This window comes from Podarcis tiliguerta (assembly GCF_965153285.1).
Source record: "Podarcis tiliguerta genome assembly, chromosome: 3".
Lineage (NCBI taxonomy): Eukaryota > Metazoa > Chordata > Lepidosauria > Squamata > Lacertidae > Podarcis > Podarcis tiliguerta.
In genome coordinates, this window is record NC_139536.1 from 8,263,323 (window position 1) to 8,288,871 (window position 25,549).

The 25,549-nt window shown below is 44.7% G+C and overlaps 1 protein-coding gene and 1 long non-coding RNA gene across 3 annotated transcripts; one reads left to right on the forward strand and one right to left on the reverse strand.

Annotated features, from left to right (window-relative positions):
- LOC310673985 lies at positions 1 to 12,448 on the forward strand. The gene is made up of 7 exons (XR_014509280.1): positions 1 to 138; positions 804 to 1,027; positions 3,220 to 3,351; positions 6,037 to 6,195; positions 6,382 to 6,497; positions 7,158 to 7,263; positions 8,472 to 12,448. It is a non-coding gene; the product is annotated as an uncharacterized lncRNA (long non-coding RNA).
- Positions 7,850 to 25,548, reverse strand: PEX13 (peroxisomal biogenesis factor 13). 2 transcript variants are annotated; one of them, XR_014509255.1, is made up of 5 exons: positions 25,310 to 25,469; positions 14,093 to 14,790; positions 11,270 to 11,395; positions 10,306 to 10,685; positions 7,850 to 10,266 (listed from the first exon to the last, which is right to left on the reverse strand). XR_014509255.1 is itself a non-coding variant. In XM_083432737.1 (4 exons), the coding sequence occupies exons 1-4, from the start codon at positions 25,357 to 25,359 to the stop codon at positions 10,387 to 10,389; spliced, it is 1,173 nt and encodes a 390-aa protein (XP_083288863.1). In that variant the 5' UTR covers positions 25,360 to 25,548; the 3' UTR covers positions 7,850 to 10,386. The 2 variants fall into 2 exon arrangements, 1 of the variants encoding a protein (XP_083288863.1); XM_083432737.1 differs by having other exon boundaries at positions 7,850 to 10,685; positions 25,310 to 25,548.
- Between the last annotated feature and the right edge of the window lies 1 nt (position 25,549).

Consider the following 25,549-nt stretch of genomic DNA (forward strand, 5'->3'; position numbering starts at 1 on the left):
TAACGGGACGGGCTCTCCCGCGAAACCCCCCACGTGTGCTTGGTCGTGACGTCACCCGGGCCCACCTTATCTGCGACGTGACGTCACTCTCAGGACAACCTCCGTCTGTTGACGTCAAATTATTTCATATAATTATATGTATGATTTCATTATATATATATATATAATATCTAATCAGATATAATATATAAATAATATATATATATATATATATATATATTATACATAATATTTATTTATTTACAGTGGACGCTCGGGTTGCAAACGTGATCCGTGCAAGATGCACGTCTGCAACCTGCAGTGGCGCGTCTGCACACATGCAGGTTGCAATTTGGCGCTTCTGCGCATGCACAAAGCTCAATTTAGCCCTTCTGCGCATGCACGACCGCCGAAACCCGGAAGTAACCCGTTCCAGTACTTCTGGCTTTCGGCGGTCCGTAACCCAAAAAAAGGCAACCTAAAGCGTCTGTAACCCGAGGTATGACTGTATTACATTTTCCCTACTAACTAATGTTGCTTCTTCCTACCCTCTACGCAGCCCCTCAAAAAGCAAGCGACATAGTTGACATTAGGTAGCTTCTGTTTTTTGGTCGACCTAGAGCAGGGATGGGGACCCTTTGGCCCACCAGAGAACAGATCCCATCATCCCTCAGGCTGATCAGAGTTGGAATCCAATAACATCTGGAGGGCCACAGATTCTCCATCTGTGCACACTACAGTGTAACCGACAGAATGTTGTGAATGTATTTGTTTTATCCATTTATACTGCACCTTTCAACATCTGTTTACCTTTCTACATATAGGTAAGCCAACCTGAGAGCAGACACCAGAGAAAATGACCCATATGAAATCCCAAGCTTTGAAAGTTAGAGGACGTGCCTTTAAAGACCACGAACCATTCAGACAATGCAGCCCTGGATCACTTCTTACAGACAGGGCTATCAAACCAAGAGTTACACCTGGCACAGTTGGTGCGGCAACTGGAAATCAAGAAACAAGAAGCAGGAAAGTTGGGAGTGACCCTATGGTAAGACAAAAAGTGCATGCAAGATTTCCCTTTTCCACTTAGAACACAACAACAACAACAACATTAACTCACCCCTATAGGTCCCCTATACAGTGGTACCTCGGGTTACATATGCTTCAGGTTACAGACGCTTCAGGTTACAGACTCCGCTAACCCAGAAATAGTACCTCGGGTTAAGAACTTTGCTTCAGGATGAGAACAGAAATCATGCTCCGGTGGTGCAGCGGCAGCGGGAGGCCTCATTAGCTAAAGTGGTGCTTCAGGTTGAGAACAGTGTCAGGTTAAGAACGGACCTCCAGAACGAATTAAGTTCTTAACCCGAGGTACCACTGTATAATTCACAAGAACAGATGAGATAGAATAGAATAAAGCTGAAATCAACACAGGGTGATATATTTTGAAATAGTGACTGTTCTTTATTAGAATATTCTGGCACATAAAAAACAACAGCAAGAGGTGACATTGTGCATGTTTGGTGGTATACGTAGAATTTAAAAATGGAAGCCAGTAATGTCAAGATGACCAAACACAGGCTATAATCAATAGGGAGCAATAAAATAGATTGAATCTAAAGAAAGGAGGTGTTTAAGGGCATAGAAGCCCTGAAAAGCCTTAGCAGTGCTTTTTTCTGTCCACCCTGGGTTAGCTGAAGCTGCAATTACATTTTGCTACCAGCATAATTGCCACAAATCATGTCTGGGAAACACGGAAAGAGTGCACAGAAAACATCAGAAGATAGCTATATGGAAATTACATTATCTGGCTGTTTGATAAAAAATGAATGAACAAAGTCATGATTTCAGAGAACAGAGGAAGGGATTGTTACAGAACAGAGATGACAAGAGATGAAGTTCCAGCCAAAATAATAGACAGAATAAAAACCTACAAATCACCAGGTCTGGACGGCATCCACCTGAGAATTCTCAAGTAACTAAAATATGAAATTGCTGATCTAACAAAAATATGTAAATTACCCCTTGGATCAGCCTCCATACCAGAGAACTGGAAAGTGGCCAATGTAACACCAATTCTTAAGAAAGGATCTGGGGGAATCCTGGAAATTAGAAGCCAGTTAGCTGAATGTCTGTCGCCAGAAAACTAGTGGAAAGTATTGTTAAAGATAAAATTAACAAGCACATAGAAGAACAAGCCTTACTGAAGCAGAGCTAGTATGGCTTCTGCAAGGAAAAGTTCTGTCTCACAAACCTATTAGAATTCTTTGAGAGTGACAACAAGCATTTAGATAGAGGTGATCTGGTTGACACAGTGTACTTGGACTTTCAAAAAGCCTTTGACAAAGTAGCTCACCAAAAGCTCCTAAGTAAGCTTAGCAGTCAAGGAGTAAAAGGAGAGGTCCTGTTGTGGATCAGGAATCATAGAATCATAGAGTTGGAAGAGACCACAAGGGCCATCGAGTCCAACCCCCTGCAGGAAACACCATCAGAGCACTCCTGACATATGGTTGTCAAGCCTCTGCTTAAAGACCTCCAAAGAAGGAGACTCCACCACACTCCTTGGCAGCAAATTCCACTGTCAAACAGCTCTTACTGTCAGGAAGTTCTTCCTAATGTTTAGGTGGAATCGTTTAAGTTGCAGGAAGCAAAGAGTAGGAATAAATGGACATTTCTCCAAATGGAGAGAAATAGAAAGTGGAGTCCCCCAAGGATCTGTACTGGGACCTGTGCTTTTTAACTTGTTCATAAATGATGTAGAGTTATGAATGAGCAGTGATGTGGCCAGGTTTGCTGATGACCGTAAATTCGTGTTCGTGGTTGTTAAAACAAAAAGAGATTATGAAGAGCTCCGAAAAGATCTCTCCAAACTGAGAGGATGGGCAATAAAATGGCAGATGCAATTCAGTGTAAACAAGTGTAAAGTGATGCATGTTGGAGCAAAAAAATCTTTAATTTCATGTGCATGCACTATACCTTGGGGTCATAGTAGATAGCTCGATTAAAACTGTAAACAAAGTGTGCAGCAACCATGAAAAGGCCAAATTTCATGCTAGAGATCACTAGGAAAGAAATTGAAAATAAAACTACCAATTTCATAATGCTGTTATACAAATCTGCCATGCAACCACATTTGTGCTCTTAATTTAGTTGTAACCACTAGGGGGCATGGAAACAATTTCTAGTTCATTTTGCATTTGTATTAACCATAATTCAACAAGCATCTTTATTATCAAACAGGCATCCTTAGGCGAAGAGAACAATTCTCTGGAAAAGTTTAAAGCTCTGCAAAAGAAACACCTGCAGCTCAAAGGTATTCTAAAAGAAAAGGAGTCATCAATATCAAGATTAACTAAAATAATAAAAGACCAGGTATTGTAAATTCAGATTCACTGATTTATGAGACACTGAACCGTTAAATCAAACCCATACAACATGTGACCCTGTCAAGCCAAACTTAGCCTAGCCATCTTGTATGGCATGCAGCTCACCAGAGGCTCAATAATCCACTTTTCCTTGAGAAGACACAGCAAATCTGAGGATTACATCTAAATAATGTATTTTCAAATACTTGTTTGTAACATTCACATGTTGCGGTTTTGCTGTACATCTAAAACATCTTGGGTTCTCAGATTTCATACTCTGAAATGCTGTGCACACTTCCCTAGGAGTAATTTCCATTTGACGTTGTTTGGACTTAATTGTGTAGACATGCATAGAACTGGGCTGTTAATAGGAAGGACTTCCTCAATGACAAGTACTGCCTAGACTCTACTCTGTTGATCTTTAGATGTGGAGTGAAGACTTAAAGGTAAAGGTACCCCTGCCCGTACGGGCCAGTCTTGACAGACTCTAGGGTTGTGCGCCCATCTCACTCAAGAGGCCGGGGGCCAGCGCTGTCCGGAGACACTTCCGGGTCACATGGCCAGCGTGACATTGCTGCTCTGGTGAGCCAGAGCCGCACACGGAAACGCCGTTTACCTTCCCGCTAGTAAGCGGTCCCTATTTATCTACTTGCACCCAGGAGTGCTTTCGAACTGCTAGGTTGGCAGGCGCTGGGACCGAGCCATTGGGAGCGCACCCCGCCGCAGGGATTCGAACCGCCGACCTTTCGATCGGCAAGCCCTAGGCGCTGAGGCTTTTACCCACAGTGCCACCCGTGTCCCTAGTGAAGACTTAGCTTCCAATAATGATTTTGTTGAAAATATGGAACCTCGTTTGATAAATGTGGAAATGCTGTACAGTGGTACCTTGGGTTACATACGTTTCAGGTTACAGACTCTGCTAACCCAGAAATAGTACCTCAGGTTAAGAACTTTGCTTCAGGATAAGAACAGAAATTGTGTGGCGGCAGTGGGAGGCCCCATTTGCTAAAGTGGTGTTTCAGATTAAGAACAGTTTCAGATTAAGAACAGACCTCCAGAATGAATTAAGTTCTTAACCCGAGGTACCACTGTAATTAAAAACGTGTTGTGTTCTAGAGCCCCTTGTGTGCAGAGAAGGCACCTGTAAGCAACACTCTGCAGGATTGCACCCTCCTGCTCTTGGGGTGAGGTGGGGCGAAGGAAACACTAACTAAACCATTAGCCCCACCCCTGAATTGATTCGGGGCTGAATCCGGGGCAGGGCAGGTGGTACCCAGGTTAGTGTGTGGGCGGGGGCAGGGACCTGTGCATAGCCCTAACACAGGCTACTCCATTTGCTTCAGGAGAACAAATCTGTGTGTTCAAAGGAGTTTTCATTGCATTTACTTTTCTACAGCAGCTTTTTCAGGTAAAGGAGATCCATGTGTGTTGGGTTGGAAATAACTGGTCACGTCGGGGTCACCAGATGTTGGATTGGAAATAACTGGCAGACGAGTTGAAGGTGTCTATGTGAGAGACGCCTCCCACATGGACACCTTCAACTCGTCTGCCAGTTATTTCCAACCCAACACATGTGCAAGCCAGAGCCTGCAGGAAAAGAATATTGTTGCATGCATCCTACTCTCCGAGCAGTGAGAGACTCCTGGGGGACCCAGGGTTCCGTTTCCTTGGAACAAAAGTCAATGAAGACTGTGGTGCCTTTAGGATATATGGTTTTGTAGACTTCTATATACAACTATATACGCTGTGGGTTAAACCACAGAGCCTATGGCTTGCCGATCAGAAGGTCGGCGGTTAGAATCCCCGTGACGGGGTGAGCTCCCGTTGCACGGTCCCTGCTCTTGCCAACCTAGCAGTTCAAAAGCACGTCAAAGTGCAAGTAGATAAATAGGTACTGCGGGAAGGTAAACGGCGTTTCCGTGAGCTGCTCTGGTTCGCCAAAAGCGGCTTAGTCATGCTGGCCACATCACCTGGAAGCTGTACACCAGCTCTCTCAGCCAGTAAAGTGAGATGAGCGCCACAACCCAAGAGTCGTCCGCGACTGGACCTAATTATCAGGGGTCCCTTTACTTTTACCTGTATACAACCTGAGCATAGGACGGAAGGAACCACAGCATTAACACTCTAATAGATCTTTCCTCTTCACTAACTTCCTAGAGATGACCTGCAAGGGGGCTTAGCTTTGGGTTCAACACAGCCAAATCAAAAAACTAACCATCTTGGCTTTTTGTTCTCCTTCGGGCATTTACCCAGGTGCCTTCTCTCCTCCTGGAAGCATCAGCAGTTGCCACTATTGCAAAACCTCTCTTCTTAGAACTCTTTCAGACACTGGTGAAGCCACCCAAGGAACTTGTTTGACCGGTACACCAGGTTTCATAATGTAGATTCTAACTTCACAGGTGGAGAATCACGAGGCTCCTCACCCTCCACAACCTATAACAATATGTATTTATTGGCCACTTTAGTTGAGATTCCTGCATTGCAGGGGGTTGGACTAGATGACCCTCAGGTACCTTCCAACTCTATGATTCTATTATTGTACCTAGGATTAGGGATGAAACTAGGAAGCAGGAATGAAACTAGGACGTTGTTTTGAGGAAGGATTTGAAGGACTTCCTTCTGAATAAGCAAATATAGGATTATAGTATAATTGGGTTGAATATTATTATTATTACTATTATTATTTTAACAGGCTACTGAGTATAGAACAGCAATAGAATTAGAAAAAGAACACCAGAAGGAGACTGAAAGGCGACTAGAAGAATCAGAACATTTAGTCAAGGAGCAGAGCCAGTTGCTTGATGAAACTGTAGCACGTTACAGAAAAATAATTCAGGAGCAAGAAACACAGGTTTGTCACAAAGGAAAACAGGCATAATTTGTTGCTCTTGCTTTATTTAGGTTACTATTATTTCATTCTAATACACATTAAAACCTTATCTGGAAAGTAAACATTTTTCACACTAAACTTATCCCTCAGTATTTAGTAATCCCTCAGTCTTTAGTAATCACACTGTGATGTCGCTTCCTTTTGTAGCATGCAGAACTGGTGCTCGAAATGAAAAAGCAGAGTGAGGCTGATATAAGGCGCAGAGAAGAAAATATTCTCAAGATAAAGCAATATATTTCTGGTACCTTCCAAGAAAAATCCCGGTACGGTGTTCAAATGTCTGAAAGCAGGATCTCCTCAAATGATTCTAATCTTGAAGATGTAACTTTTAACTAAGGCTGCCATCCATACTAACAGACTGTCTTTAATCCCATTGAAATCAATGGATTATTCAAGCAGCTTCTTTCTGTGCAGGGCAGCAGGTTAAGTTTTCTGCTCATTCATTTATAATATGGGGCATGAGACTGCGAAATAGTACTGGATTTACTGCTTATGGAACCTCAAACCTGCGGACTATTTATATGGTAGAATCAAAACTATATAAGGTTCAAAGTATCATAAGATCACACATCAGCTGTTACACAGGGAGGCTCTTCATGAATCGTAAAATTAAGGTTCTTCTTCATAAGAGGAGACTGAGAGGAGATATAGCCATCTTCACTTATTTAAAGCAGCTGGAGACCCAAGTTTGGGAAACCCTGATCTAATGGGTATCACATAGAGGATGGAGCAAGCTTGTTTTCTCCCGCTCCGGAGGGTATGATTCTATTATCTGCTTGGTTACTGTAGAAAAAAAGGATGCTGGGCTAGGTGGACCTTTGGTCCAGAAGGGCTTTTCTTAATAAATAACTCTATTACAACAATAAATGACTTGTCCTTACTGTAATGAAACTGCCTCATGGAATTTGTTTTCCTTCTTGCAGGGAACGTCAACAACAGACAGATGAACTCAGGAGAGAAATAAATAAATTCATGGAGAAATCACACATTCTCAAAACAAAACTTGAAAAAGAACTCAATGCAAAAAAGGTGAGAGAAGGAAAACGTGCTTCGGCATCTACTGCAATATTATTTAAAAAAACAACCTTCCATAAAACATTTGTATGTTCTGTACCTTGTTATGCGGCAGCAATTTGGCTAGGTTTCTCCTATGCATTTATGGAACTGATAGAACATTTTTTTTTACCAAAATGCAAACAATCAATCTTGGAATTTGTGTTTTATTAGGCATGTATAAAACAGCATTTTGTGATTCCCTCAAGTTGCATTATTAACTTCAGAGTCGAGAGGAGCTTAATCTTTAGTGGCCTTTGTACTCTGCGACTCCAAAATCACCTTTGTACACCTTTCCTGCTATTTCTCAATATAGCTGCATTCTGATGCCCCACACACAACAGGACACATTCCCTTATCTGTTCCACAGGTGTGATTAAAATAAAATCTCCGCTCTCAAAAAGAACCCCACCCACCCATACAGCCATTTCCTCAATTTATAAGATTACAGAGCAGAAGGGAAATATCAAAAGCCACTTTCCTACCTGAAATGTTCCCATAGCCCCAGTTTCACTCAATTGTATTGTCATTTCAGTGTGAATTAAAAAAACCAGTGCTGCAGTCAAGTTTCAACGGCATTTAATAGATTCATCAAGGTTAATCCAACTGCATGATAAAACCTTTAGTATATCTACAGTAGGTTGTTTACATCAATTTTCATTCTGGCGCCAATAAAACAAGCAGAGTCAAAGTGTCAGAGTCAAGGTCCGCTATACATACTTATCTATTGAAGTTCAATATGCATAGATATGACAGTTTGTTAAGTATAGTTCAAGCAAATATAAAGTAAAGACTGCAATCCAAGGGTACTTCCCAGGACAAGCCCCATCAAATTCAGTAGGACCTACTTCTAAGTGAATACATTTAGGACCTGTCTGGAAATTTAGTAAATCAATAATGAATCCTTTTTAAGCAAAACACTTTTCAACCTGCTGATTCTACTACAGTATTATCTGAAAAAAAATAATCTGTAACGTTTAGATCTCACAAAATGTAAGTCTAATGAAAATGTGGAACATTTTCCCACTACCAACCCTAGCCACTTTTATTTTTCAATAGGCTTGGGTTTTTTGGAGGGGAGGGAAGCAAATATTTAGTTAAAATCTTGAAGTATTACATGTGAAGATAACTTTCCTAGTACATTTCAACCGCCCCATTCCCCCCCCCCTTCTTTTTCTGTGCAGAGGGACTGCAAATCGAAAGAGATCAGTCCATAGACATGCGAACAACTTGGGTCAGGTGTGTATGCTTGTTCCAAGGCTTATTTCCCAGGCTGGCCACTCCTAGGAGCTATGAGGCAGGATCTTGAGAGATGCCATATTTGCACTCAACCAGAGAAGAATCTGAAGTGCCCTTGGATTTCCATGTTGCGTAATCTGTCTTGTATGGGGTGCATAAGTGGTGTCTCTATTTACCTAATCTTGTTTATGGGTTGTTACATACAGGGATTTTTTGCTTCCTGTGCTAATTGCTGTTTTATGATGATGGCAATTTAATGTATCTTGTGGTTTTCGTTTTTATATTGCTTGTTGTTTTTGTGGCCGAAAGCCACCTTTGATTCCTTTTTGAAAACTGGCAGGATGTAAGGTTTTTCTTCTTTTTAAATTAAAGTAAAATAATAAAAATGCAGCTGGTCCATCCAGAAATCTCATCCTGATTTTCCCTAACCCAGAGCAGCTATAACCTCACATGGGCACCAATGAACCATGTGAGTTAATGGCTATGTAGTGAAACTTCAGGTACTCTATAGAAGGATTGTGATTTAAGATTGACAAAATCCAAGATGCACTTGTGTCAAACTCAGTATTTTATTTTAAAACAGTCTACAAAGATGAATATGAGTTGTGTCACACTGGGAGTTCATAGCTGCTACAGAAATTGTAGAGCTCTGGTTTACCGCTTTAAGAAATTGCAGCCTGAAATTAGTTTTATCAATTATCACATCTTCCCAGAATCAACCTGGATTTTTATCTCACTATTCAGAATAGTGTGGCATCAATACAGTAGCAAACATGATTTCAGAAAACAAGTTTCATTTTCATGTCAGTCCGGCTTTGTAAAGTAACATCTCAACCTTTATAGAAGCAAAGTTTAGCATCCTTAGTAGAGCGATGCCAAAGGATGACTATCAGCTCATATCTGCAATTGTAAGGGATGAGAAAATCAGATTTATATATTACATTTACTAAACAGTGAAGCTGAGACTGCATGTAATAGTGGCAGATTTGGGTTTAAAACATACAGATCTGCTGTCACATGCAGTTTGAGCCTCAATGAGGTATTCTTGATAGATCAGCTTGCAGTTGACAAGAAAAAAGCAGAGCCACAGATGTCACAAACCTGAACTGGAAGAAAAAGTGATGCAGTATTTCTAGTTAAATAGCAATTGCCTACTAGTCCAGGCAAAGAATGACATGAAGAATGAATGAAGCTTCAAGCACAGGGGTCTAAGGCAGCACAAAGGAGCAAAGCTCAGAGTAGAAAGCCTATCTATGAAAAGAGGACCAAGCACATGTCGCCTCACATCTTGGAACTACAATTAACTAGGCTTGCTGTCAGTTCTAAAGTGCCTTCCATACAGAACTACTAACTTATGGAAGTATTAATTCACCTCCCCCAAAAGGTTTCCTGATATCCCCATGAGCCAGAGATTCTTCATCTCACAAAAACTGGGTGTAAGGAGGGAAAGAAAACCAACCTTGCACTATGTGTGAAGTCTTGGTTAAAACATGTTCTTTCTTGGAACCGCCACAATGACGCTGTATTCAGTCCCTGAGGAGGACTTCAAAGCAGATAGCTGCCTGGGGAACCTCTCAGCCCAGCTCCTTCCGTTGAGCGGGACAAGGTGCCAAGTCTCCTGCACTCCAAAACTCACCCACGCCTGAGATAATGAAATGGATGCTAGCCTGCTTAACACAACTGTTCAATGCCAAAAGAACCAAGCACAGGCTTAGACTGAAAACATCCCTCCCAATGACTCTACCAGGTGTGAACAGCAAGTACCTGGATACTGTCAACAACAGTGTTCCGCTACATCACTAATGAATGCCTACCCTACAGAATTACTGTGACCACCACAGGCTTACTCTGATAAATGCATCAAAGGTCCTGTTTGTCTCCACCAAGCACAGCAGAGCTGGATGTGACAGGGACTTTATTATTTTCTACAAAAACAGACTCAAAGGCAGCTTCTTGCTCTTCCAGGGTGTCGGAAGCTGTGGCTCCCGGGATCAAAGTGGCGTTGCTGAGTGCCGGCTCATGCTCAGTAACCTTCTCCAGCTCTACGGCTCGCTTTCCTTTCCTTTTGCCGAGTATTCGGACATAATTAGCTGGAACAAGTCCTGTTGTCTGGCCATCACGGCTGGCCAAGAGCCAGCCACGTATTTTGGGTTGTCGTTCTGGCAAGAAAAAAGACAGACAGACATGAGTGGTTAGCAGAGGAGCCCATGAACAGATAACTGAGTTGTTGAAAGTATTTGGAGAATTCTGCAAAGACCAGTTCGTTTAGATTTTGTGTGACCTTCTCAAACCTTGATAACCTTGAGTGAAAACCAATCTGAAGAGCACACTTGAGACATAATGATTAATAAAACAGTTCAATGACCAAACCAATGACTTTGAAATGTCAAGATTTCAAAAAGGACTAGCAAATGTCATTAACAGAAACAGTGAAGCGTAGCTTTCAGAAACGTCATACAATATATTAAACCAGTCAACTCTAGCCGCATACCTCTAGTCTGAGTACATTGACACAAGTTATCCAACAAATCTAAAGACTGCAGATGTAGGTATTTCTATGGAACAACTAACTATTTGCAAGAAATGCCACTGCTTCCTGTTAGACAAACAAATTGCCCCATAAGTTCTCAAACTGTCCCTTAACATACAGTTAGGCCGAGAGGGTAAATGTTCTTCCGTTTTCCTAGATACTGCACTGAAATATCTGGGGGTGGGAAATCACAATGAATCAAAACCATCTTACCTTTCGGTGCCAGTTTTAGCATTTCGCCAGCACGGAAAGAAATTTCTTCTTCCGAAACAGCATTGAAATCATATTCTGCTCTCCCAACAACATGATCATCCTCTCCACTTGCCCAATTGCTGGAAACTGTGCCACAGAACAAGGGATAAATAAGTCAACATAACTCTGCTGGATCAGTACAGTCTCTTAGAAAACAATCTTTGAGAGTCAGTATGGTGCAAGGGGTACAGGAAACCCAGTTCAATTCCATACTCTGCTACACAGCTCATGAGCCAAGCTATCAACTTTCAGGCTGCCCTAATTAAAGTCCCTTAGTTGTTGTGCCAAGGCTGAAAACCCTCGGACTCATAAATAAGTTCAAAAGCTAACAGGAAAGCTCAAATGTACACACACAACTGATGTATGTCATTTGTGAGCTACAAAGAAAGAGAGAATTTTGGTTGTTTGGAGACAATCTCAATTTGCCAGAGGCAATCAACAAAGAAGTGATTTTCAAACCTGACTGAACCCCTTAGCAGAAGGCCAGGGTGCACACAAATTAAAGTGCTTAACTTGATCGGTTAAAGTCAGCCCATGATACGTAAGTGTTTTACGCCTTCAAAGCCTTTTTCCAGCAAAGCATTTCAAATTCCAGAGTGCTTACACTGAACATTCACTAGATATTGGAACATGTTCTAAATTCCCTTTTCATTATACTGGTACATAAAAGCAAGATTTGTTCCTCCCTCCCTCCTCGAAGCTGAAATTAGGGAAGCACAGTATCTAAACCTGCTCTTCTCACCCTCCTTTAGAATCCCTTGGCAGGAGCCACATATAACACTAAGCATAGCGCTGTGGCCTTGGAATAGAGTGGGACATGCGAGACCTGAGGTTAGATTCTCTGTTCAGCCATGAAAGTAGCTGACAGCTGAACTACAAATTCCCAGTCCAGTCTTTGCCATCGCTGAGCAAAGTGCAATGCAATGACATCTCCTGTTATGAGATCAGGTTGAAAACAATGCCTTCCTAAATTATGAGAAATGCCACGGGTATTAAGAGAGGGTGACATCAAATGTTTTTGGTTTCTATCAACTCAAGCGTATTGCTGGCTGTAGACAGCTTGTTTCAAACTTTAAACAAGACAAACACAAAAGCAAGCAAGAATACAAAGCCTAAATAAAGTGTTGCTTTTAAAATAAATTGCAGTTAGTGTTTGCAATAGGCAGGATTATTGATGGAGAATATTTGTTGATGAACATTGTTTGCATGGCTGGTTGGAGGGGGCAGAGCTTTCGTTTCAAGGTGGTGGTAAGAGCATATGGCGAACTCACACTCACTGCAGAAAACCAGAGAGGCCTGTCATGTTACAGTGCATTCCTGTTCTGAGACAAATCACTTCTACCCTTGGGGTGGGGTGTAAAGAGCATCTAAGCACCAGGTAAAAGACGAGCTTAACACTTAACGTGCCTGCCATTTGGTTTGCGGTAAAAGGCCCTATTTCTCTTTATTTTATTGTTATTTCACTTCCCCTCTGACTACTATCCAAGGCTGTAGAGCTCTGCAGTAATATATGTGTCACAGATTCCTTCAGAACCTCAGCTTGCTATCATTTTCCCAAGCTGCCTCCCACATTAACCATTATTAATCCTACCCACAATCACACAAAAAATCCCCTTCTCCCACACAACATGAAGATCAGACCGTGTTATTACTGAATTTCTGATTATTATTATTATTATTATTATTAGCGTGCTTTTATAATACTGGTTGTTAGGTTGTATCTCTGTTTTTATTATGCTGCTTCGTTTTTTTTCCTGCTGTATATTTGCACACTGCTTAAAGAGATGCTTAAATATGAAGCAGCTTAGATATTTTTAAATTAAGTGAATGTATGCTAAACCAGGGTTTCCCACATGAAGCAGGGTGCCTCACTACAAATACAACACTGACCTATGGATAAGGCAGAAAAGGGAGGGGAGGGTAAAATCCAGGCTGAAGAGGGCAGAAGCGGGTGTTTGAAACTTAGTTGGCTCTAAATTTGCTGCTTGCCTGGTCTCCTGTGGCAAAGAAGTATCCCAGGTGAAGAGACAGGTCAGCAAGAGAGGAAATTCTTTACTGGGCCGCAAAGGTCTGTAGCCAGGCAAGCCATTTTTGTGAACCCATCTGGAAGGCTGCTAGTAACTACTGGGGACTTGCTTGTAACACTGTCATGTGCTCTAGGGCTGAGGGATAAATCAATACTGTATATCGTCCAAAACCGGTTTGAAGTCCATATTGTTATACAGTGAAACCTCGGGTTACGCTACCCTCGGGTAACATAAACTTCGGGTTGCGAAAGCGGCAAACTCAGAAGTGTTTTGCCACTCGCGCATGCACAGAAGTGGTCTACCGCCACACGCGCATGCACAGAAACTGTCTCTCCAGTTGCGAAAACTTTGGGATACAGCCGGACCTCTGGAACAGATCCCATTCACAACCGGAGGTACCACTGTTTCAAAATTTTTGACCTGGCAGTGTATTGTGAATCATGATATGTGTGTGTACACGCTATGCAAAAATCACAACGTGGGGGAAACCGTGAAGCCAGCCAATGGTTCTCTCCATAGACGATGGAAATATTTTTGAGAAGCAATGATAACACACAAGCTTGCTTTCCACATTAGAAAATATAATTCACCAAAAACCTGCACAACAGCTGGGCAAAGTTCAGGTTGCCTTCGTAGTCATTCATTGAAACCTGATTCTGTGTTGCCACTTGCTCGCTTTACCCCACAGCCCAGCAGCATAGACCGGGAAATACTTGTAAAAGTGCTTGGATCCCCACAATCACAACTCCTCCTTTACCTGTTTCGTCCTCAGTGTAGGTGGACAGCAGCTTCCAAATGAGGTAGGGACCCCCGAGAACAACGGCAAAGAATAGGAAAATGGGCCAGGATTTTGCAGAGTTGGCCGCCCTTTCCTCGGGGCCAGCACAGGCCACAGTCCCTTCGCTTTCTGCCCACAAATCATCATTTTCGGAATTCTTTCTCAGACCCAGCAACCGCTGTAGCCGCCTGTAAAGGTACCGTATAGTTCTGACCAAGGCAAAAGCCGAAAACACCTTGGTGAAGTGGATCTTGAGCCGGGAGAAGTGGTTGGCTACATCCAAGACGGCTCGGAAGCTGTTGTAGACCGCCGAAAAGGTAGCGTCCATCATCATGCTGACCGAGGCGAAGGCATGCACGATGCTTTCGATGGACTGGAACGCGCCGCGGCTACTCTCCTCGGCCTGCTGCACAAACCGGCTGGCGGGAACGTCGTCCATCCGAAACCGGTTGTAGCCCATGCCGCCATATCCGTAGCTGTAAGGGCTGTAGCTTCCGTAGAAGGAGTTCCCGTACGAGCCGTAGCCTGAGCTGAAGGGGCTGCTGTATGAAGGCCTGAAAGAGCTCAGGGCCGTGCTCCCAGTCTGTTGAGATGGCCTTGGCACAATGGGAGGGGGCACGCGGGTGAGGGTGGGCTGCCCGGGCCGCGTCAGCTGACTAACTCCCACATCTGCAGATCTAAAATGCACAAGTTCAATGTTAGTGCACGGGACGGTTTTATGCTAAAAAATAATCCCTCATCCCACACTCCTTCCAAACAGTGTGTATACTTAGAAGTTGACATTAATTATGCCTATGTTATAATTATGCTTTTGGGAACCAGGTTCAGGCATCGCTAAAACACCAGACTTATAAAAAAACAACCCCACACACTGATCCTCTGCTCTGGTTTTCGACACACGAAAAATGTTGAATCTCAATAGACAGTTCATATTGAACAAAGACTGTGGTTCAGCTGTGCTGAACCGATGTTGGTAGGGATGGAAATTCAACAGAAGCAGAATGGCAACATCTTTATTAGGACCAATTCATAAAGTTTTATTAGTCTGTCCTAATAAAGGCATTACCTAACCGTTGTTTGGGGATGAATACTTCTCAGCTGAATGTGCACGAGCTGCTGTGAGGCAGGGAGAGGATGTCTGCTGGGTAGAAAATGCCTCCTTAAGAGAGGAAGAGGTTCCAGCTCTTTTAAAGGAAGCTGTAACAAGGCCACTTCTGAAAACAGCAAGCCTGTGGCAAACATCCCCTTCCGAGGCAAAGTGCTTGAAAAGGGGGTTGTTGGTCAGTTCCGGGTGGTCTTGGGTGAAGATGGTTTCCTTTATCCATTCCAACTGGGATTTAGGTCTCAATTTGGAACAGAATTTGTCTTTAGTCACCCGGTGGGGCATGTTACTGATATGCTCTGCCTTCCTGTTATCTGGGGGTACCCCTTTAGCCCCTTGACTCCTAAAGCTTCGCTCTGCATATGGTTGTGCAAAGCAAGGGGCTTATGCAAGTGTGACAGTGGAATCGAGCAGCTGTGCTCCACAGTGGTCCATTTCTATTGGAATTGTGCTTAGCCTCGCTGCCTGTGAGGTTTAAGGACTCCGGATAGTTGCCCTGCCCTGCACTCAAATCTTTTCACAGACATCACAAATGCATGCCTTCAGTCAACGCATCACGCAACAGCCCTGGGGAGAACAAAAGCATCTCTACCTGTAGAGAATCAACAGTCATTGTGGAACCCCACACCCAAGCCCGCACATGAAACACCAGTGGTAAGCCTAAAAGGATATACACGACACACAAAGGAATAAATCCTAAAATGCGTTTCTCCACTTGCAGCAGGGATAGCCTGCAGATGTGGGCCGCTGCAGATGCTGCCATCACCCGAAGAGCGACATTCAGGTCCTTTATTGCTTGTGTATTGCTGCTTTTCTTTTGGCGACCTTTGGTCTATTTGGAGAAACTAAAGGATGCCAATTCTGCTGCCTTTTTTGACTTGGCCTCTCCCTTCTTATCAACCTTTCCACCGCTCCCCTCAAATGTCTGTGACACAGACACCTGCTTACCGATTTGGAAACAGGCAACTTATTGCCTCACTGAGGGATTCGAAAGGTCAGAGGAAGGTGTGGTTGAAATGGCAAAGAACCTGTTGTGGGTGCCAACACTCCTGGGGAAAGATCTGAAAGTCTGGGTGAAAACTGAGCTTTTAAGAAGGAAGTGGACTACAACTGGGTCTTATTTGCAATTTTGCTTGTACAAAACTAAGGCACTTTGTTTTAAATGTAATAAATATGCCAAGCTAACGGCCATAAACATATCTTGTGGCATTCTAACACAAAGCAGGTTACGAGTCTACTTCGAACAAAATTTTTAAAAATGGCACATAACATGCAGATCAATACACATCTCTTAAAATACAATGTGTGTACATCTGTTCTGATCAAAATACAGGTTATCTGCAACTTCATGCATAGAGGTTTGTCCAATGTAAGAATTTGGGAATCTGAATTTTCAAAGGAATTTGAACTTGCAAAATACTAATAAAACTATGTTGCATTTCAGGCTCTTCAAGGGAATAAAATGTATTATTTTGCAAACATGAAACCATAATGTTTTAAAGAGGGAGGTTTTAATTAAGGCAACGGAATATTGCAATAGCGCATCTTGTTTTAATTAGCAGTGAAACCCAAAGACATTTCACCGCCACAGAAAAGGAGCTTAAGTTATGGGGATGAGCAACCTGTTCAATTTTATGTGCTCAAATCGTTTATTGAAAGGCAACAGGCTTTAGAAAATCTTGGCTGTTGCGGGTGCCCGGAAGGTATGAACTGAAATCTGAAGCTTCAAGGTTTCCTAGGTTTGGGCTGTAATCTTGTGAACACTTAGGTCACATTCCACAACATACATTTAAAGCACACAGCTTCCTCCAAAGAATCTTGGGAATTGTAGTTTGCTAAGGAGGTAAGGTAAATGGTGTTTCCATGCGCTGCTCTGGTTCGCCAGAAGAGGCTTAGTCATGCTGGCCACATGACTCGGAAGCTGTACCCCGGCTCCCTCGGCCAATAAAGCGAGATGAGCGCCGCAACCCCAGAGTCGGTCACGACTGGTCCTAATGGTCAGGGGTCTCTTTACCTTTTTACCTTGCACTTTAAATGTATGGGGTGGAATTCCACATTGTGCTATTACAGTGGTGGCTCGCAAGACGAAAAGAATCCGTTCCGCGAGTCTCTTCGTCTTGCGGTTTTTTTCGTCTTGCAAAGCAAGCCCATTAGCAGATTAGCACTATTAGCGGCTATTAAAGGCTTATGGGGTTAGCGGATTAGCTGCTAAAAGGCTATTAGCGGCTATTAAAGGCTTAAGGGATTAGTGGATTAGCTGCTAAAAGGCTATTAGCGTCTTAGATCAGCTGATAAGCGGCTTAGCGAACAGCTGTTAAGCGGCTTAGGGGCTTGGGAAAAAGGCTGGGAGGGGGGAAAAAACCCCAGGAATCGCAAGGCATTTTCGTCTTGCGAAGTAAGCCCATAGGAAATTCGTTTTGCGAAGCACCTCCAAAACGGAAAACCTTTCGTCTAGCGGGTTTTCCGTCTTGTGAGGCATTCGTCTTGCGGGGCACCACTGTACAAACTTTCCATCTGCTCAAGCGTTGCAGCTTGTCAGATGGAGCAATCCTGACCACCCCTAAGCCAAATTCAGGGGTTCCAAAGGGCACAGAGAGGGAGGAGATGGGGGAAAGCGCGTTCGCACACAGGAAAGTCCTTGTGAATCCTGCCCACTGTGTAGATATGACCATGCTTGGAGGCAGGAAGACAAATTCCAGAGCGGGAACACTGTTAAGTCTGCAGTAAGAAGAGGAACTGGTGGCGCTTTAAAAATGCAAAGTTTTACTCATGGCGTAAGCTTCGTGGACCAGAGCCTACATCATTCTCAATCTGCAGATATAAACACGCACAGAGAAGAGGGAGATTGTAAACAGTGAGTGCAAAAGACCATGGAATGCAAGCTGCACAATAGGTCGGTGACATTTCTACACAACACTCAAATGTGTGCAAGATAAGAGCAGCAGCCTATTCATAAGACTGCTATTATGCTTACACTTCACAGGCTTTAGGCCCCTTTGTTTACATTTTTCCCGCTGTGTACATCTCTCGCATTCTCTCTGCCAAAGATAATGCATCTCATGCGGCGAGATCTAGCCCATGAACGCTTTAAAAATCCACTAGTCTTTTAAAACAAGGGTGGTAAAAAAAAACCCTGTGACCCATGAAGCCATTCCCAGTGGTCTGCCAGCCCTCTCCCAAAATCAGACACCACTTCCTGCATCACAAAGTACCGTATTTTTCGCTCTATAAGATGCACCAGACCATAAGACGCACCTAGTTTTTGGAGGGGGAGAACAAGAAAAAAAAATATTCTGAATCCCAGAAGCCAGAACAGCAAGAGGGCTCACTGCGCCGGCATTCGCTCCATAAGACGCACACACATTTCCCCTTACTTTTTAGGAGGGGGAAAGTGTGTCTTATAGAGCAAAAAATACGGTACTTGGGAGTGCTACATCTCATTTCCTGCATGCCAAGACTGTCTAGCAAGGCACCACACCAGAGGAAGGTGATACACCTTTGCAAACTGTCAGGGGCCTTCCTCTCCATCACATTCCTTGGCTGGGGGCAGAAGTCCCCTTCCTACTAGTCCTGCGCTGCAATGGGGAGGAAGGGAAATGTGTTTCCTCTCCTCCCTTGAACGATACCTGAAGATCAAGACAGAGCTGTTTCCCTCACGCCCCCATACTGGTGGAGATGGGAGGAGATTTAATGCTGACTCTTGATCTTCAGGGCCTGATTCAAAGTGCCACAATACTCTTTTCTGCTTTTCACTTGGGAGTAGGTTTCACTGAACCCTGTGGGACTTCTTTCTCTAGTAAACAGGCGCAGGTTCAGGTCCTTTGAGTGACTTTATACAACGTAAAATTTCAAGTCAGAGGCTAGAGCTGCAGGTTCGTGTCAAAGGTTAATTGCGAAAGCTGCCAATTTCTTCTGCCGCCTCTGCCTATGCAGATTACACAGCATGTGGCTGAAACCAGAAACAAATCCAGGCTGCAACTCCCGAATGGCCTGGAAGAGGAGGACGACGTTCTGTTGACACAACTAATATCAGCAGGGACAGACTGATTGGACAGCCTTGGCCCTGGGTTCAAAACTGAAGTCTCAGCTGATGCACTGGATTGCTATTTGGACCAAAAAGTGGTTTCTTAATCCAAATAGCTCACCGTATAAAATGGGAAGTGCAAGTACAGTGGTACCTCTGGATGCGAACAGGATCCATTCCGGAGCCCCGTTCGCATCCTGAAGCGAATGCAATCTGCATCCGCGCGTCTGGCGATTCGCCGCTTCTGCACATGCATGTGACGTCAGTTTGAGCATCCCAAAGCCACTTCAACCCGAGGTATGAATGTAGATAAATAGGTACCGCTCTGGCAGGAAGGTAAATGGCGTTTCTTTGTGTTGCTCTGGTTCGCCAGAAGCAGCTTAGTCATGCTGGCCACATGACCCGGAATAATAATAATAATAATAATAATAATAATAATAATAATAATTTTTTATTTGTACCCCGCCCATCTGGCTGGGTTTCCCCAGCCACTCTGAGCGGCTTCCACAAAGACCAAAAATAAGCTAAGATGTCACACATTAAAAACTTCCCTGAACAGGGCTGCCTTAAGATGTCTTCTGAATATCAGGTAGTTGTTTATCTCTTTGACATCTGATGGGAGGGTGTTCCACAGGGCCGGTGCCACTACTGAGAAGGCACTCTGCCTGGTTCCCTGTAGCTTTGCTTCTCACAATGAGGGAACCGCCAGAAGGCCCTCGGCACTGGACCTCAGCGTCCAGGCAGAACGATGGGGGTGGAGACACTTCTTCAGGTATGCTGGGCCGAGGCCGTTTAGGGCTTTAAAGGTCAACACCAACACTTTGAATTGTGCTCAGAAACGTACTGGGAGCCAATGTAGGTCTTTCAAGACCGGTGTTATGTGGTCTTGGCGGCCGCCCCCGGTCACCAGGAAGCTGTCTTCAGACAAACGCTGGCTCCCTCGGCCTATAGAGTGAGATGAGCGTGCAACCGCAGAGTCGTCTGTGACTGGACCTAATGGTCAGGGGTACCTTTACCTTTACCACCCTGTCCATGACATTTTCTTGCTCACAAGTAACCAGCCTGCCCAGACATATACTATGTCAGTGATACACAGCCTAAAAGAGCTTTAGGTTTCCTTGCTAGCGGACACAGCAGGAAGACAGCTATTTGCAAATCTGGAATGATTAACTACATCACAGGATAGTTATAAACTTTACAGTCCCAACAGCATTCTTGCTTAATTTCAGGTGTCTGGAACTCCATGGGCTTTCCTTCAGTAGCTGTTTTGACAGCCAATGCGCTAGCCAATCAGCACCCACTTCCTATTTTACAAAATGATCATGAGGAAGCTGCTTCTGCATATCAAGTGGTAAAAGCTTACAGGAAACAAAGCTTACAGGAAGCATATCAAGCAGTAAAAGCTTACAGGAAGTCCCAATGTGACTTGTGTTTACTTTTACACGGCTCCTGAGATCTCGTTATGCTGCTAGAAAATATATTTCCGGATCAAATGTATGCACTTACCCAGAAGTCAAGTCCTATTGAGTTTAGCTTCCTCCTACATGTAGGGCAGGACCACAACATATGTGGGTATGTTGTGCAACCCTAATCTGCCGGGAGCAGGGAGTAATTCTAACTACTTTGGAACTCCTGTGCCAACACACCCATTTTGCTGGGAAAGGGGAGGGAGGTGGGGAAGCATGTCAGACCCACACTAAATTGCAGCAGAACGCAAGCAACAACTTGCTGCTGATTCACTGAGAAAATTTCCACAAGGAGGTAGACCATCCTGAGCGCCGGCGTGCAGATGGTGGAGCAAAATTCAAGGCTATCAGTAATACTAAGGTCTTGTGGTGTGTACCTGTGAAAAGGATTTAGGGCTATTGGTGGACCTCAAGGTTAACATGAGTCAACAGTACACAGCCCAACAGGACAATGACAATAATCCACCAACAGCATACAAATCAATATGGCTAACCTGATCCAAAACACCCACCCACCTCACTCACACACGAAAACAAAGATCACCACAGCCAATCACAAGCAAACAATCACACCCTAGGCCAACCCCAACCTCTCTCACCACCAAAGGAACACAAGTGAACAACACAAACAACGCTGACCCCAAACTCTACATACATTAAACATAATAGAAACACCGCCACCCGACCCCACCCCCTTCCATTTTCCCTCTCTCCACCCACCCTTTTCTTTTTTCTTTTCTTCTCCCCCTAATGCCTCAACAAATGAAATGGATTTGTAAAAATGTTACATGGAAAAACAACAACGAGGCATTACACTTACTTCTGTAAAACAAGAAAATCCTTAATAAAATATCAAGATAAAAAAAAAACATGAGTCAACAGTGTGATGAAGCAAAAAAAAAAAAAAAAACACACAAAAAAAGCTAGTGCTATTTTAGGCTGCATCAAGAAAAGTATGGTGTCCAGATCAAGGGAAGTAATAGTACCATTCTATTCTGCCTTTGTTCTGGGTCTGTTTTGCCTGGAAAAGAGGAGACAGAGAGGAGATAGGACAGCCATCTTCAAATATCATAGGGGCTGTCACATGGAGGAGGGAGCATGCTTGTTTTCTCCTGCTCTGGAGGGTAGGACTCAAGTCAATGGATTTAAGTTGCAAGAAAGGAGATTCTGACTAAACATTCGGAAAGGCTTTCTGACACAGTAAGAGTTGTTTGGCAGGGGAACAGACTCCTACGAGAGGTGGTGGACTCCTTCTTTGGAGGTTTTTAAGCAGAGGTTGGATGGCCATCTGTCATGGATGCTTTAGCGGAGATTCCTACATTGCAGGGGGTTGGTCTAGATGACCCTTGGGGTCCCTTCCAACTCTAAGGTTCTATGATTCTATGAAAAAAGAAAAATCAAAATAATCCATAAAAGGGGTATGATGTGGGACGATACCACGTTGCAAAACACACTATCCTTTTACTCTTCAATTCCAGTTTATAGTATACATCCTAGCACTGAGTCCTAAGATTTCCGAAAAGGATTTGAAGAATTCGAAGTTCCAAAGGGGTAATCTATATGGAGCTTTAACCCACATATCCCATTATTTGTCCAAACACACACTTATCTCTCTCTTGTAAAATGTGTGCACGATTCAGAGTCCAAGGTGAGGATAGCATAAACTGAATACAAACATCATCATAATAACAACCATTATTCACATAGCGCCTAAAACATTAGGTGGCACCCCAAAACAGCATAAAGTGAAACCTTTCAAAAAGAATACCAATGGAAAACAAGCGTGTGACCTTTCCCCAAGCCCCTTCATGTCATTACTACAAGAAAGAAGATTCCACCTAAACATTAGGAAGAACTTCCTGACAGTAAGAGCTGCTCGACAGTGGAATTTGCTGCCAAGGAGTGTGGTGGAGTCTCCTTCTTTGGAGGTCTTTAAGCAGAGGCTTGACAACCATATGCCAGGAGTGCTCTGATGGTGTTTCCTGCTTGGCAGGGGGTTGGACTTGATGGCCCTTGTGGCCTCTTCCAACTCTATGATTCTATGATTAATGTCGCTGACAGCACCAGACAGGTGACGGACAATGTCTTCCCTATTTTTGTGTGTCTGTGTTATTGTGGGTGCCTATGCAGGATACTGGCCCTTTGATGAATCTGGCTGGGGGAGAAGAGGAGAGGAAACAGTCCTCCGTAGCAGTTGATAAAGCAATTATTTATGAAATAAGTGCGAGGGGGGGGGAATCTGCCTCCCCCTGTAAGACAGAGAACTCTCCTGCCACCTCCCGTCCCCTTAGTAAGTGGGGCATTGCGTGGGAGCAAGAAGGGAGAGGCTGAATACACCCCTTTATGGGGGTGGGGAGAGGATGTCTCCCCATTAAGGGGAGGAGGAGAAGAAATAGGCTTGTTGCTCTTCCCTGCCCCCCCCCCAAGTGTGTGAGAAAAAAGAAAAGGGGGCCAGTTTGCTGAAGACATCCCTTATGGACAGAACAGTGCTTAGCTTATTTTGGGGCTGATATTTTGCTGCTGTTAAAATTGTTTTACAGATCCTATATGCTGCATTGATTCATTAATCTTATAACACGACTTTTGCTTCAATCGTGACATTCAGCCTGTTTTTAAGATGTCGTTAGCAGTGTTTTATAGGCTGCAATTGTCTCACTGATGATGTTAATTGTTCTACACATTTATGCTGCGTTTGTGATGTTCTATTGTGTTGTTATTCTTTATTGTTTGTAAGCCGCTTTGCGATTCATTTGAATGAAAAGTGGCATATCAGATGGGGGGAGGGGGTGATATGGAAGGGGGAGGAAGAGAAATAATAGAATCGTAGGGTTGGAAGGATCGCCAAAGAATTGATGCTTTTGAATTATGGTGCTGGAGGAGACTCTTGAGAGTCCCATGGTTGCAAGATCAAACCCAGGGGTCAGCAAACGTTTTCAGCAGGGGGCTGGTCCACTGTCCCTCAGACCTTGGGGGGGGGGCGGACTGTATTTTGAAGGGGGGGAATGAACAAATTATTATGCCCCACAAATAACCCAGATGCATTTTAAATACAGTCATACCTCAGGGTGAATATGCTTCAGGTTGAGCGTTTTCAGGTTACGGTCCGTGGCGACCCGGAAGTAACGGAACGCATTACTTCTGGGTTTTGCTGCTCGCGCATGCGCAGACACTCAAAATGACGTCATGCGGATGTGCAGAAGCAGTGAATCGCGACCCACGCACGCAGACGTGAGTTTCATGCGCTTCTGAATGCGAACTGGGCTCCGGAATAGATCCCGTTCGCATCCAGAGGTACCACTGTAAAAGGACACATTCTACTCATGTAAAAACACACTGATTCCGGGACTATCCGTGGGTCGGATTTAGAAGGCGATTGGGCCAGATCCGGCCCCTGGGCCTTAGTTTGCCTACCCATGATCAAACCTATCAATTCTGAAGGAAATCAGCCCTGAGTGCTCACTGGAAGGACAGATCCTGAAGCTGAGGCTCCAATCCTTTGGCCACCTCATGAGAAGAGAAGACTCCCTGGAAAAGACCCTGATGTTGGGAGAGATGGAGGGCACAAGGAGAAGGGGATGACAGAGGATGAGATGGTTGGACAGTGTTCTCGAAGCTACCAGCATTAGTTTGACCAAACTGCGGGAGGCAGTGGAAGACAGGAGTGCCTGGCGTGCTCTGGTCCATGGGGTCACGATGAGTCAGACACGACTAAACAACAACAGAGTTGGAAGGGACCCTGGCGGTCATCTAGTCCAACCTATAGCTGTCAACTTTCAGATTTGAAAATAAGGGATCAGCGGCCTCAAAAATAAGGGATCATCAGCATAGCTGTCAACTTTTGGATTTGAAAATAAGGGATCAGCAGCCTCACCTGTCTACGGGATATCTAACAATCCGGGATAGCAGCGGGGAAACGGCGCTGAAATAAGGGAATTTCCCCCCCAAAAAGGGAAGGTTGACAGCTATGGTCCAACCCCCTGCAATGTAGGAATCCCGTGTTGGTGGGGTGGAAAAGAAACCCCTCATCTCCACCCAACACTGAAAGGTGCTGGAAGGATGAAATCCAGCAGGGGGCTCAGGGAAGAAGGGCGGGGGGAATGATTCCCTGGAGCCCCGAACCTGTTTGTTTTGTGTTCCCTCCTCCCCCCCCCCAGCCACTCCACAGCCTTGGAGGAGTGTGGCCCCTGAGCATGTACAGAGTGCCTCCCCCCCCCACTCCTCAGGGCGGCAAGTGAGCCCCGGAACCTGTTTGTTTTGTATTCCCTCCTCCCCCACCCTTGGCCACTCCAGGACCTTGGAGGCGTGTGGCCCCTGAGCATGTACAGAGTGCCAGTCCCCCCCCCCCCACTCCTCGGGGCGGCAAGTGAGCCCCGGAACCTGTTTGTTTTGTGTTCCCTCCTCCCCCACCCGGGGCCACTCCACGACCTATGAGGAGTGTGGCCCCTGAGCATGTACAGAGTGCCAGTCCCCCCACACTCCTCGGGGCGGCAAGTGAGCCCCGGAACCTATTAACAGCCATAAACCGATGAGGAGGGAATGGCGGCGGCTCCGCCTCGGGGTTCTCCCCCCCTTCCCCCCTCCCCAGCGCCCCCAGCCGCACTCACAGCCTCCGGTTCTCCCAGGGCTTCGGGGGCGGCGGTTGGTTGGCCGCCATCGTCTTCGCGGCGCCTCCTCCTCGCCGGACCTTCGCCCAGGCTCGGCCGTCTCCCGAGGCGAGCGCCGAGCCGTCGGTCCCGCCAGGGAGGAGGCCCCGCCCCTCGCAAGCGACGCGTGGAGCTCGGGGATCGACCGTCTCTGGCTGCGGCGTCGGCGAGGCGCCGCGCAGGTGGCGGCTCGAGCTCAAA

Coding starts and splice junctions, on each gene's coding strand:
- PEX13 (XM_083432737.1), bottom strand. CDS start 25,359: ATGGCGGCCAACCAACCGCCGCCCCCGAAGCCCTGGGAGAACCGGAGG. Junction 14,791..25,309: donor CCCTGGGAGAACCGGAGGCT/GTGAGTGCGGCT, acceptor TGTGCATTTTAG/ATCTGCAGATGTGGGAGTTA. Junction 11,396..14,092: donor CTACACTGAGGACGAAACAG/GTAAAGGAGGAG, acceptor TCTGTGGCACAG/TTTCCAGCAATTGGGCAAGT.